Source organism: Epinephelus fuscoguttatus, linkage group LG14 (genome assembly GCF_011397635.1).
Source record: "Epinephelus fuscoguttatus linkage group LG14, E.fuscoguttatus.final_Chr_v1".
Classification (NCBI taxonomy): Eukaryota; Metazoa; Chordata; class Actinopteri; order Perciformes; family Serranidae; genus Epinephelus; species Epinephelus fuscoguttatus.
Window position 1 is genome coordinate 10,171,314 of NC_064765.1, and position 26,871 is coordinate 10,198,184.

General features: G+C 41.3%; 2 protein-coding genes across 2 annotated transcripts; one reads left to right on the forward strand and one right to left on the reverse strand.

The window, feature by feature from the left end:
- Positions 1–1,449: 1,449 nt before the first annotated feature.
- On the reverse strand, positions 1,450–9,567 carry cenpo (centromere protein O). The gene is made up of 6 exons (XM_049595691.1): positions 9,432–9,567; positions 9,109–9,254; positions 6,298–6,451; positions 5,911–6,182; positions 5,451–5,610; positions 1,450–1,802 (listed from the first exon to the last, which is right to left on the reverse strand). Exons 1-6 carry the CDS (start codon positions 9,451–9,453, stop codon positions 1,693–1,695), a joined length of 864 nt encoding a protein of 287 aa, XP_049451648.1. The 5' UTR covers positions 9,454–9,567; the 3' UTR covers positions 1,450–1,692.
- Positions 9,563–26,487, forward strand: slc5a6b (solute carrier family 5 member 6). Its single transcript, XM_049595678.1, has 17 exons — positions 9,563–9,653; positions 9,810–9,871; positions 12,441–12,900; positions 12,991–13,056; positions 15,275–15,326; positions 15,414–15,481; positions 15,750–15,904; positions 16,521–16,661; positions 18,909–19,038; positions 19,285–19,373; positions 21,053–21,165; positions 21,252–21,322; positions 21,406–21,492; positions 22,917–23,089; positions 23,164–23,270; positions 23,356–23,477; positions 25,422–26,487. Exons 3-17 carry the CDS (start codon positions 12,553–12,555, stop codon positions 25,563–25,565), a joined length of 1,866 nt encoding a protein of 621 aa, XP_049451635.1. The 5' UTR covers positions 9,563–9,653; positions 9,810–9,871; positions 12,441–12,552; the 3' UTR covers positions 25,566–26,487.
- The last annotated feature ends 384 nt before the right edge of the window (positions 26,488–26,871 follow it).

Genomic DNA, 26,871 nt, shown 5'->3' on the forward strand with positions numbered 1-26,871 from the left:
TTATGATTAAAATATTCCAGCACTTTCAACTAGGACCACAAACAGTGAAAATCCTGTGAGAAAGTTCTTTATCTATTTATTTATCTTTAAATTCGTACTTTTGGGTTGGGGGTGGATCTTTGTGGTTTTAAATACTCTGCAGATGTACTGAGATTTTGTTCTTATGTCCTTTTGCCTGTTTGTGGATGTATGTATCAGCCAACACATTAAAACCAATGACAGGTGAAGTGAATAACAAACATTGTTCTGCTGGGAAACCTTTGGTTCTGGCATTCATGTGGACACCACCTGACATGTTCCACCCACTCAAACACCGTTGCAGACCAAGTACTCCCTCATGGCAACAGTACTAACTAACCCTAACCCTTGGGACTGGGTCGACACCTTGAGCTTTTTGTCACACTCCACACGCCATTTCTAAACCGTTTTTGTATAGTGTACTGTGCTGCTTTTTTCTGCTGGGGGGCCACTGCCATTGGGGCATTGTTACATAAACACATACTGGATGTGTGTATGCCTTTGTTTATTGGTGTTAAAATCAATATTGGAAAAAAAGAAAGTGCTACAGCTGCATAAAATGAGAAGAAACATGATCTCTGAGTACTTTTCACAAAGTGAGTCATTGTTATTTATTGTGTAAGCTGCAAGAAGCCTTGTGACTGCACGACATGTTGTAATTTAATCTGTTTAAGGAATGTGACAGTTCACAATGACCAACAATCCCATCCACTTTACTTCAGACATAATAGGCTATTATGTTACGCACGCTGAGACGGTCATAGCAGCAAACACACCTGTACAGCAGAGCGCTCCGGGGGACAGCAATCAGGTAAGAAGACGACATCATCTGCTTTAATTTAAACAGAAGAAGTGACTGACTCTGTGAAAGAGGTTGGTTTAAAAACACGTATTTCTCCCTCCAGCTTTCTGGTGTATGATGGATAAAAGTTTGAGGGGAGCTGCTCTGCTGCAGAGGGATCTGAGAGTGCTGAACCAGAAGGAGGACAGGGACCTCCAGCATAAACTCAACATGCTGGACAGACAGTTCAAGTACACTCGCAAAATGCTTCAGCAAAGACGAGACTCAATGATGAACGAACAGAGGCGAGTTCTGATGGTGAAGGTGGTCGAGCCTAAAGCTACAGTCAACATCGCTATGAGTGAAATTGAAGAACGCACATGTGAAACATCCGATGGCACGAGACTGTTCTCCAGCAAATCCCAGTATCACAGCAAAGGAGGTGAACTGGTGGAGCAGAGTCGGTCAATATCGGCTCCACCGCCATCACTCACACCCACAGGTTCAGTGAGACACAGAGGGAACATCCAGAGCAGCCTGTCGCTCATGCAGATGAAGAACATTGCAGCCATAGACTCGATTTCAGAGAAGGAGCTGGCCAGGCAGCGACAGGAAGCCCAAGAGGAAATGGAGCGGCTGAGACAGTTTCAGATGGAGACTTTACACAAGAGGATGGCGGCGTTTATCGAAAAGCTCAAGGACAAAAGAAACATGGAAATACAAGTGAAACCTCCGTAGAGGAACCTGAAAGTTTGGAATCTACCAACAGTTTCATACCTCAACATTTACAACATCAAGGAAAGTTTAACTAGCAGTGTTTCATTATAAACAATGAGAATGTGCATGTTTTTATCATTAAAATGTAGAACAGTTTAATTATATTTATGAATAAGTTACACAATGTTCCCCATCTTTCTCATGGTTGTCAAAGCTTTGTGCACAGGGGTCTCCAACAGCAGGCTGTGGTTTTTCTTCCACTCGGGGGAATCGGGAAGCTCCTTGTCTGAAAAGGAAATATTAAAAGGGAAGGTTGGTTCATAACACCTGCATTACCATCTTACTATACAATGACGAAAACTCTGTGTGTTGGTGTGTCTGTGTGTCTGTTCCACGTTTTTCTCCTCACTGACTTGGTCAATCCATGTGAAATTTGGCACAGTGGTAGAGGGTCATGGGAGGATGGGATATTACATCAATTGGCCAAAGGGGGGCGCTATAGCAACCTTTTGAAATTGCAAACTTCGAATGGGCATATCTCATGTCCCGTATGTCGTAGAGACATGAAACTTTGCACAGAGATGCCTCTCCTCATGAGGAACAAATTTGCCTCAAGAACCCACAACTTCCGTGTTATATAGATTTTCCGCCATTTTGAATTGTTTGAAAAACACTTAAAATCGATCTCTTCCTAGGAAGTTTGAGCGATCTGCATGAAACTCAGTGAACATAATCTAGGGACCAATATCTAAAGTTCCCTCTTGGCAAAAGTTGGAAAACTTACTAAAACTGAGCTTCTATAAGGCAATGAATATTGCGGAGGGCGTGGCTCATCACATAAAGGTGTGTAAAATCTCAAGGGTTTCACCCATCACCACGCAACTTTGTAGGCATATGACCACACATAATCTGAGGGGACCCCTCCATTATTGACCCCATCAAACAAAATGGGGGCGCTAGAGAGCTAATTTCTTATCTAGGCCTAACCGCCATATCGATTTTTACTAAACTTGGTAGATATGTAGAACAGGACACCTCAAGGTGACTGGAGAAATTTAACTCTAATTGGCAACTGGGTGGCGCTATAACAACAGAAAAATGCTTCAAAATGGCTAAAATGCGACCGATTGCTGTGGCTCCCCCTGTGGACCAATGTTGTTGTTTTGTTTTTTTAATTTTTGGTATGACTAAGTCATGGTATGGTATGCTGTACATAATCACGAAACTGTCAGTGTTCAGTCAGTGATTCTACCAGTGCGCCCCACTTTTAAGTCAATACAAAATATAAACACTTTAACTATCTGCCTTTCAACGTGCTACATCAACTACTAATGTACAGTTTTAGCCCACTAACTATCCCACTATTGGCAATGGTACTACTGTACTTTCAATAAAGCAATCGTACTATCAAATTCACAAAAACTCTGTCTGAATACATTGCTCTTCTTCATGGGTTCAGTTGACTATTTAATATGATATTTCCTACCTGTATCCCATACACACACACCATGTGAAACTGAACATGGGTAACTGTGCACTCAGTGGGTATGCACTAGTATTTAGTAAGTTTGATATTTGCTGTACAGACACCGATGCGCTTTGATGTTGTATGTCAAAGCATAACCTTTGTCTGGCCTGACACATCCATTTTATATTTTATTATTGTGAACTTTTGAACAAACTAGATGTTAATTTATCCTGTTACCCTCTTAAGCGCTGATGTAAGATGTACAGTGGAGCCTGGGTGATTGCTTTCATTATTGCATACATTTTTGATATATTGAAATACATATGCCTCTGGTGTTAGGGTTTCCAAGAACATACAAGTTGTAAAACAGTGCATTGTAGAGCGGTTCGATCTTTCCTGGGTGTCCATTAATTTACTTCAGTTTGGTCATTAGAGGAGATGTGGGATGGGAACCTCCTAATGTCAGGCATAAATGTCAAATGCTTCAGCTTTGGAATAGACTTGTGAAGACGTTGGATCAGAGACTCACTTAAAAGATTTTTAATTGGGACATCTCCACTGTCATCCCTGGGCTAATGAGCTGAAATCATTATTTTATTTGAACAGTTTGTCATTTATTTTCCAGAATAAGTTAACCTGTGATATTCAGGAGATTAGGATTGAAATGTTTCGCATCTTTAGAGAAAAATGGTCTGTTGACATATGGTATAAACCAAAACTTACTGCCTCATAAAGAACAGCTACAGAGTGGAACCTCACATGAAGTATAACTGAAAGACAAAGATCCCTACGTGCACAGTTGCACTCAGGGACGTCACCATTAGCCTTAGAGACTGGACAGTTTAACACCACCCCAGAGGAGGACAGAATTGATTTGTTGTGTACTTTAGGTGAAGTTGAGACTGGGGTTCACTTCTTGTTTTACTGTCCTGCACATGAAGACATAACTGGAATATTCTTTTCAGTAAGATTACCTCTATCTATGTTGATTTCTTTTTTCGTTGGACGATGATGAAAAATTTGAGTTTTGTTTCAGATGAGGAACCTTTGTGTGGCTGAATTTCTTTGCCAGGCCTGGGATAGAAGGCAGAGTATTCTGTTTCTGGACTGTGTAGCTAAATAACATGTACTTTGGATTGTTAGTGCAACATCATTGTAACGGGCAGGGCACATGTAAGTGTGCATGACACAGATAAAAAAATCAATCAATCATACATTAATCCAGGTGTCTACAGGTATCAAACACTAAATTTAAATGCTTTTTAAGACTTTTTCAAGATACTTATTAAACAAAATTTAAGACTGATTTGTGGAAAAAACATCTTTTTCTTATTCAAGCATCACAGGTTAGTATCAAGTATACATTCGGCTGCGTGCAGAGGTAACTTTTATGCAGGAAAATCGTTATTACAGTGAGTGAGTTAGGTTAATCTACATTTTGCCAATGTCTGATACCCAGTTCAGACCAAAGATTTGCGATGAGGCAAAACTGTTTTTAGAACGCTGCAGAGAAAAGTTGCAGCGGTGTGAACTGGTCGGTCTGAGCTTGACTCAAGCCGGCTGATGGTATCACCTGCAACTCAGCCAGTCAAATCGTGGACGACTGGTTTTAGAACGTAAAGCACATCATCTGTCTTGTAGTGACGTCTGCTGGTCAAGTCAAAATGAACACAGACAGCGTGTTCGCTTGCTGCAGCAGGTGCTCTGTCCCCACCGAGCCCTCTGTTTACGTCCTCACAATGTGCTGGTGTTGGACAGTGGGTCGCTGCTGCTGCTCGCTGTATGTACACACTGTACACACACACATTATCATCGATTGATTAATCAATTTTATATCATTGTGGCGTATTTCTATGAATTCAGTCCATCTGATGCTCATTTTGTTTCTGTTTTTCTGCAGCTGTAGCCAGTATCTCACTATCACTATCCTCATTCATATTTTAAGAAGCTACAAATTATATTCAGCCACAAAATAAACCTGAAAAGCTGCAAATCAGAACAGAAGCACAGAGAGTTGTTGCATAGAGATGATACAGCGTCTCTTCTAGTTGCATTGGTGTGAACTGGCAGGTTTTTAGAGCGTTGCAGAACGGCGTGTTGCAAATAGTCTCGTCAAGACCCTTTGGTCTGAACTGGGCTGAAGTAAAAAGATAGTTTCAGGTTCAGTGGTGGGTTTAAAGATTTGTAACATCAGATGTGGATTTTAACACAGAAGAGCTGAACTCATTCTGACAGAAAGAAAATTAAAGATCGATAAAGGAAATTGGAGCAAATGTTTGTGGCAATTAAGACCTCGCAAATTCAAATTAAGACTTTTTAATGACTTTTAAAATCTGATAATTAAATTTAAGACATTTTACAACCTTTATGGGCCTGCACACACCCTGATGGTTGTTTCATCTATTAAAATATCAGGTAACAATTATTACAAAGTTCTTGTACACCAGATAGACAGTCAAATCCTACCTGCACATTCAAAGTGGACTCGTGTGGGAAAACATCTGGTGTGGTCAGCGTACTCCAGCGAGCAGAGAACAGCCGTCTTCTCTTTCGGCACCGTTACCATCAGCACCAGTAACGAACACAGAACATTACTCTCCATCACCTCCACAGACTTATGGAGTTCCTATAAACAGGCAGGAGGACAGAGTCACTGTGTTGCTCCAGGAGACGGGGCTGGGCAATACCGAGGAAAGCAAATACCGGTATCACAATATTTATGACCTAATACTTCGATGTCAACATTGCGACGATATTATCTGGTAAATTCAGAAAATTACATCACAATACGGATATAACAGCATTATCTTTGTCACAACTTTTTAACAAACAATTCAGAGTGCCTCAGTCTAACTGTCTGACACTCGAAGTCACAACAGCCACAACTACTGACAACAACACACAACAACAATGCAAACTCTGGCACCTTAACAAGCTTCAGCTGCTGCTTGCGACCAGCAAAGGCGTTGAGATGTTGGCTGAGGGGGTCCAGAAGAGTCCGAACATCCGTCTGCATGTTGCTCTGCTCAGCCAGGCTGTTTAAAGGAATGAATGGGGGAATGTTGTGACGGCTGATCCTCAGCGTTGGTTTCAGGTCCATCTCCAGGTTGTAGGTCTCTAAGTAGACGCCCTCGTAGGCCGTAGACACAGACACGCACAGACCTTTGCCTTGACGGGTCCTGATGACGTTGTACCCACCTGAGTGACATCAGAGGACTTAGATATACTAATGAGGAATACATCTCATTGTCAAATCTATAATAAATGGGTGAATGCCATGAGAAGACAAAGTAATACAACAACTTGTGCGTACCGATGATGTGATGAGCATGCAGGAGGTCTTTCAGCTGTGTGTGTCTGGCCATCAGACGCAGTAGTTGTGAATTCTCAGAGTCTTCATCCATTGCTTCTTCTTCTTCTTCATTTGCACACTGTTTGTCCATCATTGCCCTCAATTTCTGCAGATTCTGTTGCAGGATGGTGAAACAAACACCAATGAGAAAACACAGAAGATTGTTTTTTGTAGGTTGGTCAAAGTCGTTCAGTGGTGGAAGAAGTATTCAGATTCTTTACAAGAGTTAAAGTCCTATTACCACACTTAGGGTTGGAACAGTATCAGATGTTCACAGTACTATAACCATCTCAGAAAATCTCACAGCCTCACAGTATACGGTATAACACAGTTAATATTATAAGTCAAAATGGTCCTTAAAGAAATGAAAACATAATGGTTTTTTTTTAGTTCAACGGACGCTTTATTATAATTGAACGTGTTTCCTGAATTTGATCCAACCTGTCACCTGTGTAATCGGCACCCAGCATCTCTTTTCCACTCATTTTGGACATGCCCAAGGATGAGACAATTTTGGGACAAGATTTTTGAGACATTTTCATGCATGTGTAATAAAACCACAGACCCAAAGCCACAGCTGGCAATATTCAGTGTGGCCCAAAGAGATCTGGGTCTCACCAGTGCTTTGGCCTTTTCATCACTGTTAGCGAGATGTCTCATTCTGCACACTTGAAAGTCTAACCTACCCCTCTCTGATGTCATGGCTCAGTTGAAGTTGGAAAAGCTAAGATGTACCACTCAAGGATCAGTCAATCAATTCGGCATTGATTCCTGGACTATTACAATAATGTCTATACTTCAAGAAATCTGATTTAATGCCTATGTGTGCCTATTTCTTCATTTCACTCCACTCTGTTGCTGTTAATTCACTTGCAATACCCGATTACTATCATCGGTCTATCTTGACTAAATTATGTCTATTCATTAAGTGTATTTAGTGGTGTTCATTTGTTTGTCTGTGCAGGCCAGCCTTGACAAGGGGCAGGGTGGGTTTGGATGTTATGGGTTCAGGGTGTATATAATCCATATTTCTTGTTTGTTCTAAAAAAAAAAAAGATAAAAATAACTGAATAATAATAAAAATATAATTGAACACTGAAACCATTTATTGAATGGACATATCTGTAAAAAGTCTGACAGATAGTGGAGAAGAAAGAGGGGCTTGAGTATATGTAGGTAAGATTCTCCATCCAGTTGCAAGGTTTTTTAAATACCTTAGACAAGGAAACACCGTACGATTCCCGTCAATTTTCGTACCAAGGACAGTATACAGTTTGTTTTGTAAACTGCTTTAACCCTAATGACACTGTAAGAAGACTCCACTACAAGTAAACAAGATTTGCGCTAACTCTGGTGCTGATTTTGACATCAAATATGATGCAAATAACAACAACATTATGATTGATAGAAGTAAAGATGACAGAAAATTCCTGAATTATGCTTATATGGTGTTTCTCTTAAAGTGTGTAATGAGATTAAATATCATGGCCATTACATTGTCAGTGATTTATCTGATGATAAAGATATCCACAAGCAATGTCGCAAGTTGTATGCTCAAGCTAACATGCTTGCTCGCAAATTCAGCCTGTGTGAAGTTAACGTGAAGAGAGGTCTTTTTGTACCCCGCTGTATACTGCCCACTTGTGGCACTCCGATAGGAAGACCAACATGCAAAGACTTCATGTGGCCTATAATGATGGAATGAGACTGCTTCTTAAACTTCCACAATGGTGCAGTGCCAGCCAAATGTTTGTAAATGTCGGTGTGCCTACTTGTCCTGCTTTCATACGTAATCTTATACATCAACATATGTGCAGGCTCTCTGTCTCAGAGAATGGTAACATCCGGGCTTTGGCCAATCCTGAGCTGAGCTCTGTCAGGTTTTCATAGAGACTGTGGGGCCACTGGCTCTCCAGCTTGTTTGTGGGTGCAGTTTATTGAATTTTGTCTTTTTATATGAACTTGCATATGAATGTAGTCCAATCTAATCTTGGCACGTCTAAATGTAGTCTAATCTTACCACCCCTGAGTAGATATGCTGGCATTGACACACCAAACTAAAGTGGAAGCTACTGAAGCTGCTGCTTTACAACAATTTGCACAATGTTCACTATCTTTAAATGTGACCACAAGAAGTTCTAATCCTTTTCTGGAGAACTGTATAATGGTCGGGGTGGAGAAGCTCTTTAAAGCTGCATTTTACACTCCTCACTGTTTAACATTACCCTGAAACCTGACTCCTCTTAGCCGTCACAAGAACATTTAAATTCGGTGCGCAGAGTCATCCAGTGGGCCAGATCAGACCCTTTGGCGGGCCGCCTCTGGCCCCCAGGCCATATGTTTGACACCCCTGGTCTAGAGAGCTGCAGGTTGCCCACCCCTGTTTTAGAGGATGCACTGGTGCAGCAACAAGTTTGGGTCAAAATAACTTCACAGTAATCACTGTGACGTAAAGCTTCAAACTGTTATTAACATTTTGTTTTAAATGCTCTGAGCAATAATACAACACATATTTGTAGCAAACATGATGTTTCCAAATTACAGCTTCAAGCTCATGAACACACCAGAGTCAGAAAAACGACTTTCCAACTTGGCATACTGTACCATACGAGGGGCACCTGAATGCATCATACATCAGTTCCATGTAGGTGTACCTAATAAACTGACAACTAAGTGCATGTCTATCCAAATAAAGACCAGTTGTCATCATATCTTGTTAAAACAAATTTCCTATCAACAAATAAACGGTGTGAACTCAGTACATCATCCCACCTTGTGTGTCTCTATCTCCGCCTTCAGCTGGTCTCTCTGCACCATCAGCGCCTCAGCTTTAGCCCTCAGCTCCTTCACACGACTCGGCTGCTGAGTTTTACGGCTTCTTGCCTGAACTTCCAGCAGACTCAGGTGACTTAAAACACCTGCGGAGGAAGAAACACTAACATTAGATTAACTCTAAAACGACAGAAATGACAGTTCTGTACCTAAACTGTCGGCTTGCTAACAGCTAGCATTAAGCTAACGGAGCACCACAACAAACTACTCCTAGCTAGCTTAGCAGCTAGCTAGCCAGATAGCTTCCCCTCAGTCCGAGTTACCTTTCGTAGACGCTCCCTCCATGTTCCGCAAGTAATTTATGTACGTTGTGTTAAATAATGTGGCTTACGCAGACAAGAAAATTCGCCACAAGTTGCGGATATTTTGATTTTCGCGGCTGCTGCGTCACAATTGTAGCCACGCCCACCGCTTCCTCAACCCCGGAAGAGAATTCAAAACAAGTTGTGATCACATGGAGCATGGACCGAGAGATTAGCCAGCTGGTATGTGATCTAAATGCTTTTTGAGCAAAACACAAGAGATACAAACTCAAGAGATTATATCGTATAGAGAATGAGCACATCATATTGTGTGTGGTTCTTGTTTTTAACCATAAAGAAGTTATTTTTAAACTGACGTAGTGCTCTTGAATGTCTCAGGAAGCAGCATGGTGCCACTGACAGTGCGCCTCACCCGGATTACAACAGTGAGCTGTGCAGAGGTGAGTCATGTCATCTCAGTTTTCCATGCCTCTGTATGTGCACTACGTTTCTAGACGTGATATTACCTTGATTTTATTTGATCAGTTTCTATTTCCATATATTCAGTGCAGTTCAGCAGCTGTTGCCACAGATTTAAGGGTTACTAGGTGTGGGTCAACCCTGTGTTCCGGAGTGCTGTGCCTCTTGATATAAACTGTGAGAGATTGGTAAGGGGTATTTTCGCAGTTTAAAATGCAAAAGGGAGATGAAGGTTTCAAATGCAATTTGAGTGGTAAAAATCAATCCAGCCATTGTGGAGATATCACTGTCTAAAGTTAAGAAAAGTGTCTGGTAGTGGTTTCAGTGAGTTTAACATCAGTAGACTATAAGCTGTAGGTAGACGATTTTAACATATTGATCCAAGGAAACATAAATTAATTTGACTGTAAGAAAAACATTACAGAGAACATAAAACCATTTAAAAACTCTCCTTGCAGGAGTTTTATCTTCCTGTGCAGCCCATATTTGTATCAGCATCATTACTTATTTATGACTAATATAGCTAATATTACAGCAGCAGTGTCTTCAAGTGAAGCAAAAGACACTTTAATTAATATTCATTAGACATTATTGTACATTGTGCTGTTGTATTTGGGTTTGAGCTGAACTGATGAGTCAATTAATGCATTAGTTGAGTTGTTTTTCAAGTAGAAATGCCAATTATTGTCCGGCTCCAGCTTCTCAACTGAGTTTCTCTGTTTTAAATCACTGTAAACTGAGAAAAGACCACAACAAGACATTTGAGGATGTCAAATTGGGCTCTGGAGCACTGCAAAGGGCATTTTCACTATTTTCTGACATTGAGACCATAATTCAGTCAGGACCACTTCAGTCAAAGACATCTTTATTTCTATTTGTAGTATTATATTTGGCGGTATGGCTCTGTTCTGGGGCCTCTCTGGCTTTCCTATGCCTACGCAGAAGGCCTGTTTCATGCTCCCACGTGGAAAGCATAAGGCGGAGAGAGCACAATTTTCCGCCCTTCCATGCGGAAAGCCTGAGGCAGAGAGAGCACACCTCTCCACCCTTCCACGCACCTACTTGGAAAGCCTTAAAGCGGAGGGAGCACATCTCTCCACCCTTCCACGTGCCTACTTGGAAAGCCTTAAAGCGGAGAGAGCACATCTCTCCACCCTTCCATGCGCAAAAGAGGAAAGCCTTAAGGCAGAGAGAGCACACCTCCCTGCCCTTCCATGCGCCTACTTGGAAAGCCTATGACAATGCCAATGACAAATAGAAATGACATTGATAAGTCAGACACAGCATGAAAAGGAGGAGCTGGGGTGGAGGCAGGTTGCAAAGCAGCTTGCAGAGGAAGCAGCAACAGTACGCAGGCCAGAGCAGTTTAAATAGGGCGCCCTGAATGAGTTTGCCAATTGGTTGCATAGAAAGGAATCATGTGATCTATCAGCTGACTCCCTTCAATCAGTCAGCTGCTCCATCAGTTGATTGGGCTGTTTGAGATGAGCTGATGTAGCTGGGATGTGAGCTGAGCTTGACATCATATCCTGCCTAAACTAACACTATGCTCAGAGCTAATTGTCATATTAATCAAATGTAGTTGCAGCCCTAGTTTGGGGATATGTCACGATAAATAATAACTACTAACAATTATTTTCTCTGTGAATTATTCTGTGTTTAAATTATCAGGAAAAACTTCAAACGGTTTATCACAATCGTAAGTGACATCTTTACATTGCTTGTTTTGTCTCACTAACCGTCCAAAATACAAGATATTCAGTTTATTATCATACAAGATGTAAAAGGCAGCAATTCCTCACTTTTAAGGAGCTTGAAACAGCATTTTTTTGTTTTGTTTTTTTGCTTTAAAAAGACTCAAAACTCAAGTAATGTGATTATTAAAATAGTTTCTGATTTACATTTTTGATCTTTAGTAATCTCCAATTATTTGTGTCCTCATGATTTTATAATGTTATCAAAGAAAACATTTTCATTTGGGCAAAGACACGGAACAATCACAGCATAATTTGGGTAAAAACTGATTTTTACTATCTCGTCACAGCTGGCTGTAACAGTGGAAACATTGTAAATCTACACCCATTTTTGACCTTGAGAACCGTCACAGATTGGTTGCTGCTGTTTGTCTTTGTGCTGCAGTACACACAGAGGCAGTAGATGGCAGAGTAGCAGAGCTGACCTCCTCAGTGAACCTCCCATTTCCAAACCAGTAGTCAGTATTTTTGGATCAGCACAAGCACAAGCAGGGGAAAGTTGACACAGAAGCTGTGTGACCTCGGCTGTCCACAGACTTGAGGTTGTCTCATGTTACGGTGCTTTTCTGCCTCAGACTGTTCCGTTTAACTGTCGCCAGTGATTTCACCTTTTGTCTGTCTGATAGGGAAAGAACACAAACCTGTAAAACAGCTCAGGGCACTTCAGAGTTTATCTCTAAACCTGTCAAGCAAAGTGATTCATAAAAGTGTAGTTACACATCAGGCTGCAACATGCCAGCAAAGCTTACACTCTCACACACATATTTAATCAATGTTTTCACTTCCTTTCTCCAAGGCCGCTGCGCTCTCCTGACTGATGGGTGTGAACAAAGGCATCTCCAATCTGACTGAATGTGCATCTGCAGGACAACTGAACCTTCTCCGACTGACACTTGAAGACAATCATCATGGACCCGTCCAACCAGAAGCACTTCACAATTGTAGACTATGTCATATTTGGTGTCTTGCTCGCCGCCTCTATGGGCATCGGGCTGTACCACGCTCTCTCAGGTGGGCGTCAGCGCACCACTCAGGAGTTCTTGATGGCCGACAGGAGCATGAGCTGTCTTCCTGTCTCGCTGTCGCTCATCGCCTCATTCCAGTCCGCCGTGGCGATTATTGGCGTACCGGCAGAAATCTACACTCACGGCACTCAATACTGGTTCATCGGCTGCGCCTACATCCTGGGCCTCCTCATTCCTGCTCATGTTTTCATTCCTGTGTTGTACAGACTGCGGCTCTCCAGCGCTTATCAGGTATCATGAAGTGGTTTTATTGGGTCTAAATGAGTTCATATTTTGGGTGTGTATCCTTGATGACAGTTATCATGTTGTTTTGTTTTACAGTATCTTGAACTGCGCTTCAGCAAAGCAGTGCGTATCTGTGGAACTTTGACCTTCATCTTTCAGACAGTAGGTTCAACACTTCACATAATAAAGTGGAGATCCAATCACACGTCTTCTCTCCCAATAACAAGTTCCATACCTCGACTCAGGGTATCTGCAGATACCGAGCACCATTTTGACACAGTTGCTCTGTTTTCCCCCAAATGTAAAATCAAAGAAAGTATTTGAAAGAAAGAATTTGGTCAATTTTGTCAGGTTGTCATATTTCAGTTATAGATAAAATTTTCATCCAGTTAAGTCAAGTAATCATAACGCAAACCAAAATACCACTTATGTGATTAAATCAAATGAAACTGAGAGAATCTATGTAACTGTTAGGGCTGCCCCCGACTAAGAATTTTCCTAGTCGATCAATAGTCGTCATTTAGGGCCATTAGTCGACTAGTCACCTGCATGTTTATGATATTAATTTAATTATTAGATTATATATTTTGGGCGGGGCAACACAATGGTTTGAGTTGAAGGTGTGATTAAGAATAGTATCAGTAACATTGTTAACACTGTTCTACATTACAGAGAAATACAAAACCATACTAATGAACCTTCATTAATATAGGCCTATATTATATCTCCAAGTGCACGTCACACACTGAGCGAGCTGCCTGTTAATGACACTGTGGGCTAATGGGCATGTAGCTACTTCCATGTTTCAGATGATACGTCATGTTTGTAGTCGACCAATGAAGATGAGTTTACATATCACCTTGGGTTCGTCCTTCACCTTCTCAAAATGATCCCACACTTTGGATTTCCTGCCCGACATGTTATTAACTAGCCTGTGGAATAACCGCAGGTACCAGCCCTGGAAATTAACCTGACTCCTGTCTGACTGCTGAGCGTGGACACTTCCTGTGTCTGTCCTTTCAAATTAAATTCCCACATGGTCCAGTCAGATAGGTTTTGATTTATTTTGACAAGGTGCAGCCCCAAATAGAGTTTCATGTGTTTTTGTTTGTGTGTTTGTTTTTTCTGCGACTAAGGGACCAGTAAAATCTTGCAAATTACTGAAATTTCTGGTCGACTAATGTTTGGTCGACTATTAGGGGGCAGCCCTATAGAATTTACTTTGTTAAAGTTTATGTAATTACTGTTAACAAATTTTATGTATATCAGATATGGTGACCTTACTTAAATAAAGTTTATGTATTTACTATATAAAAAATGTAAATATAAAACAATATTTTTACCATGCATGAAGTTCATTACAATGCATGACTCATACTATTTAGGCCACCTTTTCTTGTAATCTCCTTTGGAAATCATGAATTTGGTGGTCAGAGGTCAAAGGTCACAGTGACCTTGTCTGTCTCATTCTTGTGAATGTGATATCTCAAGGACGCCCCAATGGAATTTCTCTTAATTTGACACAAATGTCCACTTGGACAGAACAATAAACTGATTAGAATTTTGTGGTCAAAGGTCAAGGTCACTGTGACCTCACAAAACATGTTATTGGCCATAAATCAAGAATTCATATGCTTATCATGACAAAACTTCACACAAATGTGTAATAGGGTAAAATAATGAAGTGGTGACATTTTATGTCCAAAAGGTCAAAGGTCAACTTCACTGTGACATCATAACGTTCTGCATGAAACACTTTCCTGGCCATTACTTAACGTCATATCTCAGGAACAGAGGGGAGACATTTGGTCAGATACTGAATTGGTGACAATCTTGAACTGTGCTGATTGTATAGATCTTCTGTGTGTGAAGAATCCATGTTTTCACAGACATGGATATAAACTCGTAGAGAGACTTGACTGGTGCACAGAGGCGTGTGTGTGTGTGTGTGTGTGTGTGTGTGTGTGTGTGTGTGTATGTGTGTGTGTGTTTTATCTTGTTTGTTGATCAGTATTAATACCAAAATGTAAAAATGGCAAGATGGGGTTTTTGCTGCTGGATATATGCTGCACTTCTTCCTGGACAGAAACAGGTCCCTTTGGACAGAGCCAGGCTGGCTGTTTCCCCATGTGACGCTCAGCTAAGTTAACTGGCTGATGCTTCATATTTCGTGCTCAAGAGAGTGATATTAATCTTCTCATTTAACTTTCACCAAGAAAACAGGAGTTTTTTTTCCAAAATGTTGAACTTTATCCTAAATAAGTTCTGATACAAATCCAGTGGGCAAGATTGGTGCAAACATAAAAAAGCCTTTAAGATTTTTAATTTCCCTACACTGTTTATGAAGTAAATCATGTCTGATTTGTCTCTTACTCTGCAGGTTATTTATATGGGAGTTTGTGTGTATACTCCTGCCTTTGCACTAAATGCAGGTGAGAAAAGTTCATGTATTTCACAGTGACTCAGTGTTTTTTATAGATGAGATCTGTGGTTCAATTTGTTGCTGTGTTTTCTTTCAGTTACTGGATTTGAATTATGGGGAGCAGTGCTGGCAACAGGACTAGTGTGCACTTTGTACACAACAATAGTGAGTTATAAAAGGTCATTTTCACACAGCATAACCTGATACTCTTACTATTTGAATATCTGCAACACATCATGTTGTGGTTTTGGTGTCATAACAGGCCTTGTGTTTCTGTTGACAGCTAAGGAGTGACTTATTGCTCGGCCTCAAAAATTAAATGCAGTGAAATTCTTTTACTGACAGTGTTACTTACATATATCTAGTATTTGAATAAAGCATATATAAGCATGCATCAGATTAATTTCCAATGTGTCTTGTCTGCTCCTCACAGGGTGGTTTGAAGGCTGTCATCTGGACAGACGTCTTTCAGACTCTTGTGATGTTCGCAGGGCAGCTGGCTGTCATCGTGGTGGGGGTGCTGCAGACTGGAGGACTGTCTGAAGTCTGGAGGAAAGTCCATGAGGGAAACCGCATCTCTGGCCTCGAGTGAGTCCATGCTGTAGTTTGTGTGGGAGAATGACCAGCAGCACGAAGGGATGAGGGAAGCTGTACACAAACGCATCATGGGAATCAGTTCTGTAAATGCCAGTATCAGTCCTTGATTATAAAGGGCCCTGACACACCAAGCCAGAGGTTGGGACTTATTTTATTTTTTAGCCATTGAGTTCTTTAGCAAGCAGCACAGTGGTGCAGTGGTTAGCATTGTCGCCTCATAGCAAGAGGGTTCCCGGTTCCAATCCGGGGTGGAGGAGCCCTTCTGTGCAGAGTTTGCATGTTCTCCCTGTGTCAACATGGGTTTTCTCCAGGTACTCCAGCTTCCTCCCACAGTCCAAAGACATGCAGGTTAATTGGTGACTCTCAACTATCCGTAGGTGTGAATGTGAGTGTGAATGGTTGTCTGTCTCTATGTGTCAGCCCTGTGATATTCTGGTGACCTGTCCAGGGTGTACCCTGCCTCTCGCCCAATGTCAGCTGGGATAGGCTCCAGCCCCCCCATGATCCCTAACAGGATAACCTGGTACAGAAAATGAATGAATGAAACCTGTTAGAGTGAAGGTGTTAAAGTATTGTCTCTGTATTGTATTTTCTCTCTTGTGCTCAGCCTGAACCCAGATCCTACAGAGAGACACACCTTCTGGACTCTGGGGGTTGGCGGGGTTTTTCTCATGCTGGCCCTGTACGGAGTGAACCAGGCTCAGGTCCAGAGATATCTCAGCGCACGGACAGAGAAAGAAGCCGTCAGGTATGCCCACTGCAGATTTTCAATGTGTTTTTTCATTGAAATCTAAATGTGAAGTAAAAGTGGTTGTCCACTTTTGTTGCAACCAGCAGCTCTATAGGTGGCTCTGTTGGTCGGTCAGTCAGCCACAAAAGGTTTTGCCCTAGGCGGCCAAAATTTGGGATGGAGGTGGAAACTGTATAAAATAATGGATGTAGCCATCGTGACGTCACCCACTGGTTTGTAGCCTCCTGTTTTGAGGCCTTGAATTTGGCATTTTTGTCTTTGGACGATGGTGTCCATATTTGGACCAGGCCCCCAGGAACGCTGCTCAGCCTTGCAGCAATTTCTTCCCAGGCTCAGAAACCATCGTCCCCACAGGCCACCATTGTAAAAGAGACTTCTGTAAACCTGTTGACAGGACGCCTTGAACTGCAAACAAGGTCAATTATGACGTTTTCTGTTATGAATGTTTGAGCCATGGTGGTTTTATATTCGTAAAACTTTCCTCAAGCTGAGAAAAGTGATTTAAAAATGAGTCTATGAGCCAAGCGGGAACCAGTGGGCGGGGCCAGCGGGAGAAACATTACTGCGCATATTCAGTCGGCCACATACCATGGACGTACCCTGGAAGCTAGAAAACTTTTTTGGTGTATGTGCCAGGCAAGCAACTCCGTTGTAATAATTAGGCGCCATCTTGGCTGCTGGTGTCTTGTTATTATTAAAATCTATGGTTCAAATTAGGGAGAAAACGCCTTACTTTGCAACCAGATTATGTGCCCTTAAACTTGCAATATTGGTTGGACACGCCCTAAACGCACTTGCACCACACACTTTATACCACTCTATATTTATTAGCATTATAGGTATTACATCCCATAACGTTTACCATGTTCACCATCTTAGTTCAGCGTGCTAGCATGCTAACATTTACTAATTAGTTAGCTGTTTTTTATTATTAAAATCTATTATCTATCAATCTGTTCGGAAGACAGGGTAGAGCTAACCCTAAGGCTAGCTGCTAGCTTGGTTACAGCACTCATCTATACAGTCTATGGGTTAGCACGGTGCATTTACAGCTATAGTTCACTGTGAAAATGCTAATGCTAGTTTCTGCTAGCCAAAAACAGGCTTAAAACCATCAGAACAAAATATGCTTACTTGAAAAAGTGAATATCTGACTCATTAGAGGGTCTTTTAGTACAACCAAACGCTAAGCTAGACTTTTTTAGACGATCAAATGTGACAAATAACTTTCATGAAATGCAAAAACAGCAACATTGCGACAGCTACCCCTGTACTCTGTGAATCTTGGGTTACATGCTACATCGCCTAGCCAACAATGTCACTGTGGTAGCAAATTGTCGATGAATGACACCCACTTTTAACTCAAATTGGTTACGCCCTTTATCATGCATAACTTTCAGCCTTAATGAAATTTAAACGGGTGAGTTTTATAAGTACTTAAAACCCTGTCCTGTAACAAAGAAAATGCATAACTTCTAAACAGAAGTGAGTTGATGCATGTGCTTACATGGTCGCAGCTATTCCAGCCTCATGCTTAGTAGTACATATGGTGGTCGCAATGAAATGCAGAACTAATTGAAGGGATCCTTATCAAAATGTTCATGTTTATTTTGAAAAATTAATATTGACTGATAAATAATTTTTAGTTATTTTAAAAATCTCAAATATTAATTGGCATGCAATGTATGGGAAGTTCTTTCAGATTGTCTACAGGTCCTTAAAAAGTCTTAAAATGCGTTAAATTCAATGTTACAACAATAAGGCTTTAAAAGTCATTAAATTGTCTTAAATTTGAATTTGTGAGGTCTTAACTACTACAAACATTTTATCTATTTGATTTGTCCATTTTTTAATTTCATTTTGTGAAAATGAGTGAAGCCTGTCTTGTTTCAAATCTTTTAAAAAAAAACTATAATACTGTCATTTTACTTCATACTTGCACTTACCTGTTGGCAAAATGTAGACTGACTTAACTCACGCTAATAACCATATTCCACTTAACACTTACCTTTGCACAAGACCACATATATGCTACTTACCTGCAATGCTTAATTAAGTAAAACATGATTTGCCCGAAAATCTGTCCTAAAGTTGGTTAAAATGTGTCTTAAGAAACATTAAATTTAACTGTCTGATACCTGTAGACACCCTGTCAATGCAAACCACCACAATAGTGAGTGTTTAGCAAAAATAAAACCTTATCTCAGACGTGACCACTGTAACTATGTTCCTTCCTCCCTGCAGGTCTTGTTACATGGTGTTTCCCTCCCTGCAGCTGGCTCTGGCTCTGAGCTGTGTGATGGGACTGGTCATGTTTGCACGTTACTGTGGAGAGGATCACTCTGACAAGCTGGGCACCTCTTCAAGAGATGCAGTGAGTTTCAGTGTGCTACTTCGGAGCTATAACGGAGATATGATGATCGTGGGTTTAGTTTGCAGGATAAAAATTAAGTTCATTCAAAGATAAGTAAACACCCTCCAGGACTTAACAGCAAAACCACAGCAGCATAGTTGCATAGGTTATTATCTGGTTTGCTGTCAGATTTGTGTTTTGTTGCTGGCGGCTAATAAAGTTTTGCAAACCAAACAAAGGGTTTTTTTAACGACGTGTTTTCTCCAGATGGTGATATACTTCGTGATGGACATGCTGCAGGGTCTGCCTGGACTACCTGGACTCTTTGTGGCGTGTTTATTCAGCGCAGCTCTCAGGTATGACACTCTCATCAAGTGTCAGTCTATTTATAGGTTCTTCATTAAACCTCACATTAACCCCTTCATGTCCCAGACGACATGCACATGTGAGGCTCATTCATTGACCGTTAACTGTCAATAAAACTTTAAGGGAATTTCTCCAAATTTGACACAAACGTCCACATAAACACAGCAATGAACTTATTAGATTTTGGTGGCTATAGGTCAAAGGTCATGGTCACTGTGACCTTGTCTGTCTCATTCTTGTGAATGCGATATCTCAAGAATGCCTTCAAGGGGAACTAATGTTTTTTTTCAGCCTGGGCCCTATTTAACGATCTACTTTTGTCTAAATGAGTGATAGGATGTTCAATATTTGACATTTCTCCAGTACGAAGCTAGGGCTGACCTGCCTGCAGCCTGTGAGTGCGCGCTATATTAAATAATAGGGCACTCAGACAGCGTCAAACAACGTCAAAACATGTCCACTAAAAGTGCATTTTTTTCACACAGATAGGCTCAGATTGTTAGTATAATTATCCGACAACATAACGGAAAGGAGAAATAAACGTCTGTGTTTACCTTTAGCTGGATTCAGACATGTCCCTCTGCCTGTTGCTGCTCCCTCTCTCTCCTCGTCCGCTCTTCAGTTTCAATGAGCTCTGTGTCCGTGTGCTCCGTGATCAAATAAATACGGGCGATCATCAAATTCAAATGACTCATCCAGATCCAGTTGGTCAAAATCAGGTGAAAATTCGGACATGTTTGTTGTGGCAAGTCAAAACACTCAGAGAGTGAAAGTCTGGCTCTGAAATCTCACGTCTCGCAAGATTTGAATTGTTGCAGGAAGTTACCGCTGGAGTGACCTTACAAACGCGAGGAGTTACTCTGTTTGGAGTAGTCATGGCTGAATTTTTACCCGATTTTGACCAATTGGATCTGGATGAGCCATTTGAATTTGATGATCGCCCGTATTTATTTGATCACGGAGTACACGGACGCAGAGCTCATTGAAACTGAAGAGCAGACGAGGAGAGAGAGGGAGCAGCAACAGGCAGAGGGACATGTCCGAATGTCGGATAATTATACTAACAATCTGAGCCTATCTGTGTGGAAAAAAAATGCACTTTTAGTGGATGTACTTTGACGTTGTTTGACGCTGTCTGAGTGCCCTATTATTTAATATGGCGCATGCTCACAGGCTGCAGGCAGGTCAGCCCTAGCTTCGTACTGGAGAAATGTCAAATACTGAACATCCTATCACTCATTTAGACAAAAGCAAATCGGAAAATAGGGCCCAGGTTAAAAAAAAATAATTAGTTCCCCTTTAATGGAATTCCTTTAAATTTTATGATACGATAAATGATTAGAATTTGGTGGTTGAAGGTCAAAGGTCAAGGTCACTGTGACCTCCCAAAACATGTTTCTGGCCATAACTCAAGCATTCATGAGAAAGCTTTTATTCAAATCTGCCTGTTGCCTTCTTGCTTGTCTGTCACTGTGAGTGTACAAAAGCCTTTTTAATGTAGCTATTTTCTCATCTTTGACGTTAGCTTTCAAATGCTGCGGTGATTTGGTACTTAGAACGAGTTCAGAAAGTGAATGAATTTACATTTGATTGTACGTTTGATTGCATGTATGTATTTTAAAGATGTCAGTAATGACATGGACACTATATTTCTGCTCTTCCTCCGCAGCACCATCTCTTCTGCTTTTAACTCTTTGGCCACTGTGACAATGGAAGACCTCGTCAAACCACATTTCCCCGCTATGTCAGAGGCAAAAGCAACCCTGCTGTCCAAAGCTTTAGGTGAGCTCTCTGAAGCTCATCACTGCACAATACAGAGCTGCATATTAATGTTTGTTGTAAGGTTTAACTCGTGTCTTGTTTGTCAGCTATGTCCTATGGGCTGTTGTGTCTGGCCATGGCTTATCTCACTCACCTCATGGGTGATTCAGTTCTTCAGGTAAGCTCACAGACGTAAGGGTGAAATGATAACCAACATTTCTCACTAAATGTGCACTGACATGAGTTGTCATTTAACTCCAGGTGGCTTTGAAAATCTTCGGGATGGTTGGTGGTCCCATTCTGGGTCTGTTTTGTCTCGGGATGTTCTTCCCATGGGCAAACTCCACTGTAAGTCAAACCTCATCAAAACAAACAATCCTATTTGCAGCAATGGTTTTCCAACATTATTGCAAATTAAATATTGTTTACCTGTGGTCTCTCATCACAGATTACTGTGACCTTTTAGTCCTTGTTCCCACATTGAATTCATGTGTATAAAAGCTTTTCTCCTGCTCCCTGTGAGGCTGTAGTTGAAATTAATCATTGAGCACATCATTTACATGCTCCGTGTTGATTCAGCAGTTATTGTCCGACAGGCTTAACAAATAGCCCTCAGCATTACAATAGATTTACATTGCAAAAGTGTTTATTCAAACCATATAATACAACAATGACTCTCAGTGCTCTGCAGCCTCTGTACCTGAGCTCGAGCTGGTCCTTGTGTAGAGTCGTGTGGGTAACAATAACAACAGGAATGAATGGTTTCCTTCATGTGCATCAGAGCTTGTCATCACAATGCCTCCTCTTCCTCTGCCGTGGTTTAATGGCACCGTACTGAAGAACTAGTGCCACCAACTGTTTATTTTGGTGTGGTTAGCTCCCAGTATTTACAACAGTACAACAGTGGTGAATGAAAACATACATGAATTCGCATTTTGTTTTGCAGATTTTCTGGTAAGTAGGGAATACTTCCTCCTATAAAAGTCTATCTATAAATCAGTTGTTCATCCCGTGTTTCACTGAATTCATGAAGAAAACCTTTTTTTTCCTCACATGCCTTTGATGAACGAAGAATCCATGAACTGAGAAAATTCTTGATGAATTGAAGTTTTGTTTGCAAACTCTTACAGAACTCGTGCAGTATAATCCAAGTCCCATTTATCCGTCGTATGCTCAGTACTTCCCAAACAGACAGACCTTTGGGATAGGGAACAGAACTAAAAGCGAAACTTCATTTCTGCTCTCATCAAAGCCAGACTCTATTGACATAAACAGTCATTTTACCAAGCTGAACACAGGGGCTGCTGGTCTACCACTGCCTTGATCGGTAGTTTGTTTGTGTTATCGTGTAACTTTGGTGAATCAGAACAAACCCTTTAAAACACCAAAGTCACACAATAACACAAACAAGCTCACTGATTGAGGCAGCGGTAGATCAGCAGCTCCCGTCTAAAGCAAAGTCAAAATGACTATTTTTGTCAATGTAGTCTGGCTGTGAAGAGAGCAGAGATGAAGTTTAACATTCCACTCTGTCACAAAGGGCGTCTGTTTGGGAAATACTCAGCATAAGACTGGATAAATGAGACTTTGATTGTACTGCACAAGTTGTGTGAGAGTCTGTAAATGCCCTTTTAAGTATGAGAGCTGCTAACCCTCATAGCAGGATATTGTGATTAAGACCGATATTATTACAACATAAACCTCATTTTAATGTAGTTAGTTAATATCCCACCCGTATCTGTGTTAAGTCTTAGTTTTCCTGTTGTCACCAGGGAGCGTTGACAGGTCTGGGAGCCGGTCTCGCTACGGCTTTCTGGGTCGGCATCGGGAGCATCGTCACTCGTAGCTCTGGCGCGAGACCGCTGCCGCCCCACTGCAGAGCCGTCCTGCTGTCAGACAACACGACTATTGCCATTCACACTGCACTCAGCAACATCACTCTGAGGTACACAGACGGCACAGTGTGTTTTTGTTTTCACTGTGGTCATTTCACAAGTTAACCACCTCTCTGTTCCTCAGCCGACCCTCTGGACTGAGGAGATTTTATTCACTGTCCTACATGTGGTACAGTGCATTCAACTGCTTCACAGTCATTCTCATAGGCCTGATTGTGAGCTTCCTCACAGGTGAGCATGTTCCTACATCGTCACCTGCTCTTTATACATTTACAATCAGTTTTACAGCAGTTAAATATGTTTATTTTCTCTGTAGGTCCTATGAAAGAAGATGATGTGACACCAGGAACAATCTATCCCTTGTTAGGGAAACTGCTTTGTTTTCTACCTGAACACATGAAGAAGAAGCTCTGCTGTGTGACTCCTCTGGGACACACGGTCAGTAGATAGATAGATAGAAGGGAGACAATGCAGAGAGGGTGAAGAACATAGCTTTTTAGAGGCTGTTTTGAAGAGGTGTGTTTTGAGAGATTTCTTGAAGGAGAGTGAGGACGAGTCTCTGATGTCTTTGGGAGTGAGTTCCAGACAGTGGGAGCAACAATGGAGAAAGCCCTGTGTTGTAAACTCGCAAATGCTAACATGCTAAACATTAAACTGGTAAAAAAAAAAAAAAAAAAAAGACACAATTGTCATTGTGAGCATGTTAGCATGTCGTTAGCATTTAGCTTAAAGCACTGCTGTGCCCAAGTACAGCCTCACACAGCAGTTAGCACGGCAGTGTTAGCATCTTCACAGCTTGTGGTAGTTTTCACATGCTTCCTGCTTATTCTGTTTTAAAAGATCAGGGGACAGTTTCGACAAAGCACCTTCTCCTCTAGATTTCCCTAAGTTTTCTCCTTATCTTGGTCTTATACTTAAGGAATTGCTTGAAGCTTATTTGTGTTGCACAGAGCACCTTAGCAACCAAAGTAAGGACAAAACATCAGGTACCTCTGACTGCATCATGGCTGAATTTATGGCGATAAATGAGGAAAATGGCATAGCGAGAAGAGTGTTCTGCAACCAGGAGAACCTGATGGACATTCTTAATGATGATCAACTAATTTTGTACCAAAAATTTGACTGGAGGTCAATTTATAGCCCTATTAAACAAGAATTGCGCAAATTTGCAGGAAAGCCCAATCAGTCTTTTTTCAGCATTGGCAGTATAAAAACAAAATCGGGGAGTGCAGCAAAATGCCGCCTAACTACTTTTGTTTATACAGAATGTGCCTTTTTTGGGGCAATGGGGGCGTGAGCAAGTAACAAAATGTGTAGCTCAGCGTGTGACGTAAACAGTGACGTGGGAGGGAAGCCGCAGCTGGTCAGTCCTTCGGCGATTCTCCCGTAAGTCGGCCCGTTCTTCACCGTCCCCGTCATCTGATGGCTAATGGCCTTTTCATTTGCGAGGACAAGGAGGGTGCGCAATTCTTTGTTTCCTCAGTTGCTCATCTTTACAGTGTCTGTCAGGTTTGTGTTTCCCTCTTGCTACTAGCTGCTCGCTAATTCCTGCTATCAGCTGTTTCCTGTTTATCCACCGCCAGTGGGTCGCACGCGCAGCGTCATCAACAGCTCCTCCCACAAGTCTTCAACAGCCCCTCCCGTTGCAGAAGGCCGCCTCGTTCTGTTTAAACTAAAAGGGTTCCACCAATTGACTACCCTACGAGGCGGAAAATTGGGCATCTCGGATCAACTCGCCAATCCGGCTCTGTGTGTCTAAACGCTCGCAGCTTGCCGTCAAAACAGCCCAAATATTCGCAGAAAATCTGTCAGTGTAAAAGGGGCTTATGATTTGTCTCAGGGCCTGGAGTTGGATCACTCAATCAGTTATTGGCGGGGGGTTTTTTATGTATGAAAATCAAGAGTGTGCCACAACATTCACCAGGTTTCAAATGCCCTCATCTGTCCAAACATTGCAAGTCCCCTTGTTTGCTCTTATTTTCAGATCAAATTCTTTTATTTAATTCCTCTAGAAGTATGTTTTTTTTTTCCTCCAACCAGATTGGTTTTCATGTCTACTCAACTTCTGCCATTTTTTAGAACTATCAGAGAGGATACTTATGTGCGACAACAGGTAGCCCAGGCTACCACAAGCGCGCAAATCTCTTTTTGTATGGTAAATGATTTAATGTCTTTCCTTGACTAAGGAAACCGGTGTCACACCCCTCAGTAATTTGCTCAGCTAAGGAAAAACTAAATTTTAAATGTCAAACTTAAGGAGGAAACGAAAGGTGCTTTGTGCAACAGGCTAGTGTTAAAGTCCTAATTATGAATACTTGATGAGATTAAATAATCTGTGCCTCTATATTTGCCTTTTAATTATCTTTTAAATTCTTCTTCTAGCTCTCAGCACAGCAAAGGCCTCCACAACACAAAGAAAGCAACGGACTGACCCACTCACAAGACGACAGAACATCACATGAAGAGACGGACAGATTTCTTCCTGAGGCTCACGCATTTCTTGTGGAGCATGAAACAACTGTGTGATATCACAGTTTCACATCGGGCTGAAAACGGTTAAAAAGTCTTTAAACAAAGCCCTCGGACAAAAAAAAAATACTTGTAGGCTGGTTTTGTTATTGTTATTTCTTATTTTGTTGCCTTTGCTACATGATGGAAGTAATGTGAATTTGTACAGTCGATTGCTGCAACGAGGTCAACACTAAGCAATGTTCAGTCGACATGAGGTTTGTTTTTAATTCTCCAGAATAGACTTTAGAGCAGCTGAGCTTGTTTTGATTTTACAGATACACAAGTTTGATTTACATGCAGTATTTATCAGCTTCAGGTATGATCATTGACTCACATTCAGTCGGTCCCTTGATTGTGTAAAAAAACAACGCACTGTACGGTTTAATGAGAATTATTTGAGTCTGTTATTCCCAACTGGTCCAGCCATGGGGTCCAGATTTCACCTTAGTCATTAGTTCAAGGTCCATACAGTTTAATTTATTCAGTCATATTTGCGTTTGACCACGTCGTCGAGCTAGTTCGTCATCTCTGTTCAGCAGCTGTCTGTTAGTCACTCACTCTACATCAGGAAACAGCACTTAAAATTAAAAGCTCTGTGCCAGGAATTCACGGTACTTTAAAATAAAGTGGGGTTTTTTTACAGACTACACATTCTCAAGTTACTTCCAGTCCATTCAGAATGGACCCGTGACCCATTTTTGGACCGTGACCCACCAGTTGGGGAACCACTGATCTAAACTTTAGAACAACGAACAATGTCTTAGTTCTTGACTTGACACATTGTTTAGTAGTACTGCAGCTGTGTGAATGATATGTCAAGCTCTGGTGAGATGATGGTGCCTCACTTTTTAAGAATGTATGAGTGACAGCTGTCTGTATTTGCAGCTGAAACACTGAAACCCCCTTTTTCTAAAAATGATTAAAGATTTTGTATTTATCTTTTTGCATTGTTTGTCCTCTTTATTTTTAATTTTCTGCGACTGAGGCAGAATTCTGGTAAATGCCTTACCTCAATAGAGCACCCCGTTAAAGCGGCATTAGTAATACTGACCCTGTGAAGTTTATAACGAAGCTTGCATGACAATTATTGGGTCAAAAAAATTCAAGCATAGGAGCTGTTTTTGCCCCAAAGTCCTGATATTCTTTATCTTGTTCCTACAAGATTATTAACTTGTGAACAACTTAACAAAAGTCACCTTTCGAGACTTTAGGGGCACCATACAATGCCTCAATAGAGAGCTGCAGTGATGCCTTTTCTGTAGGCAATCGCAGAAGTTATTATCGCCCTGACAAAGTGAAAGAGTTCTGGCAGGAGAATAAC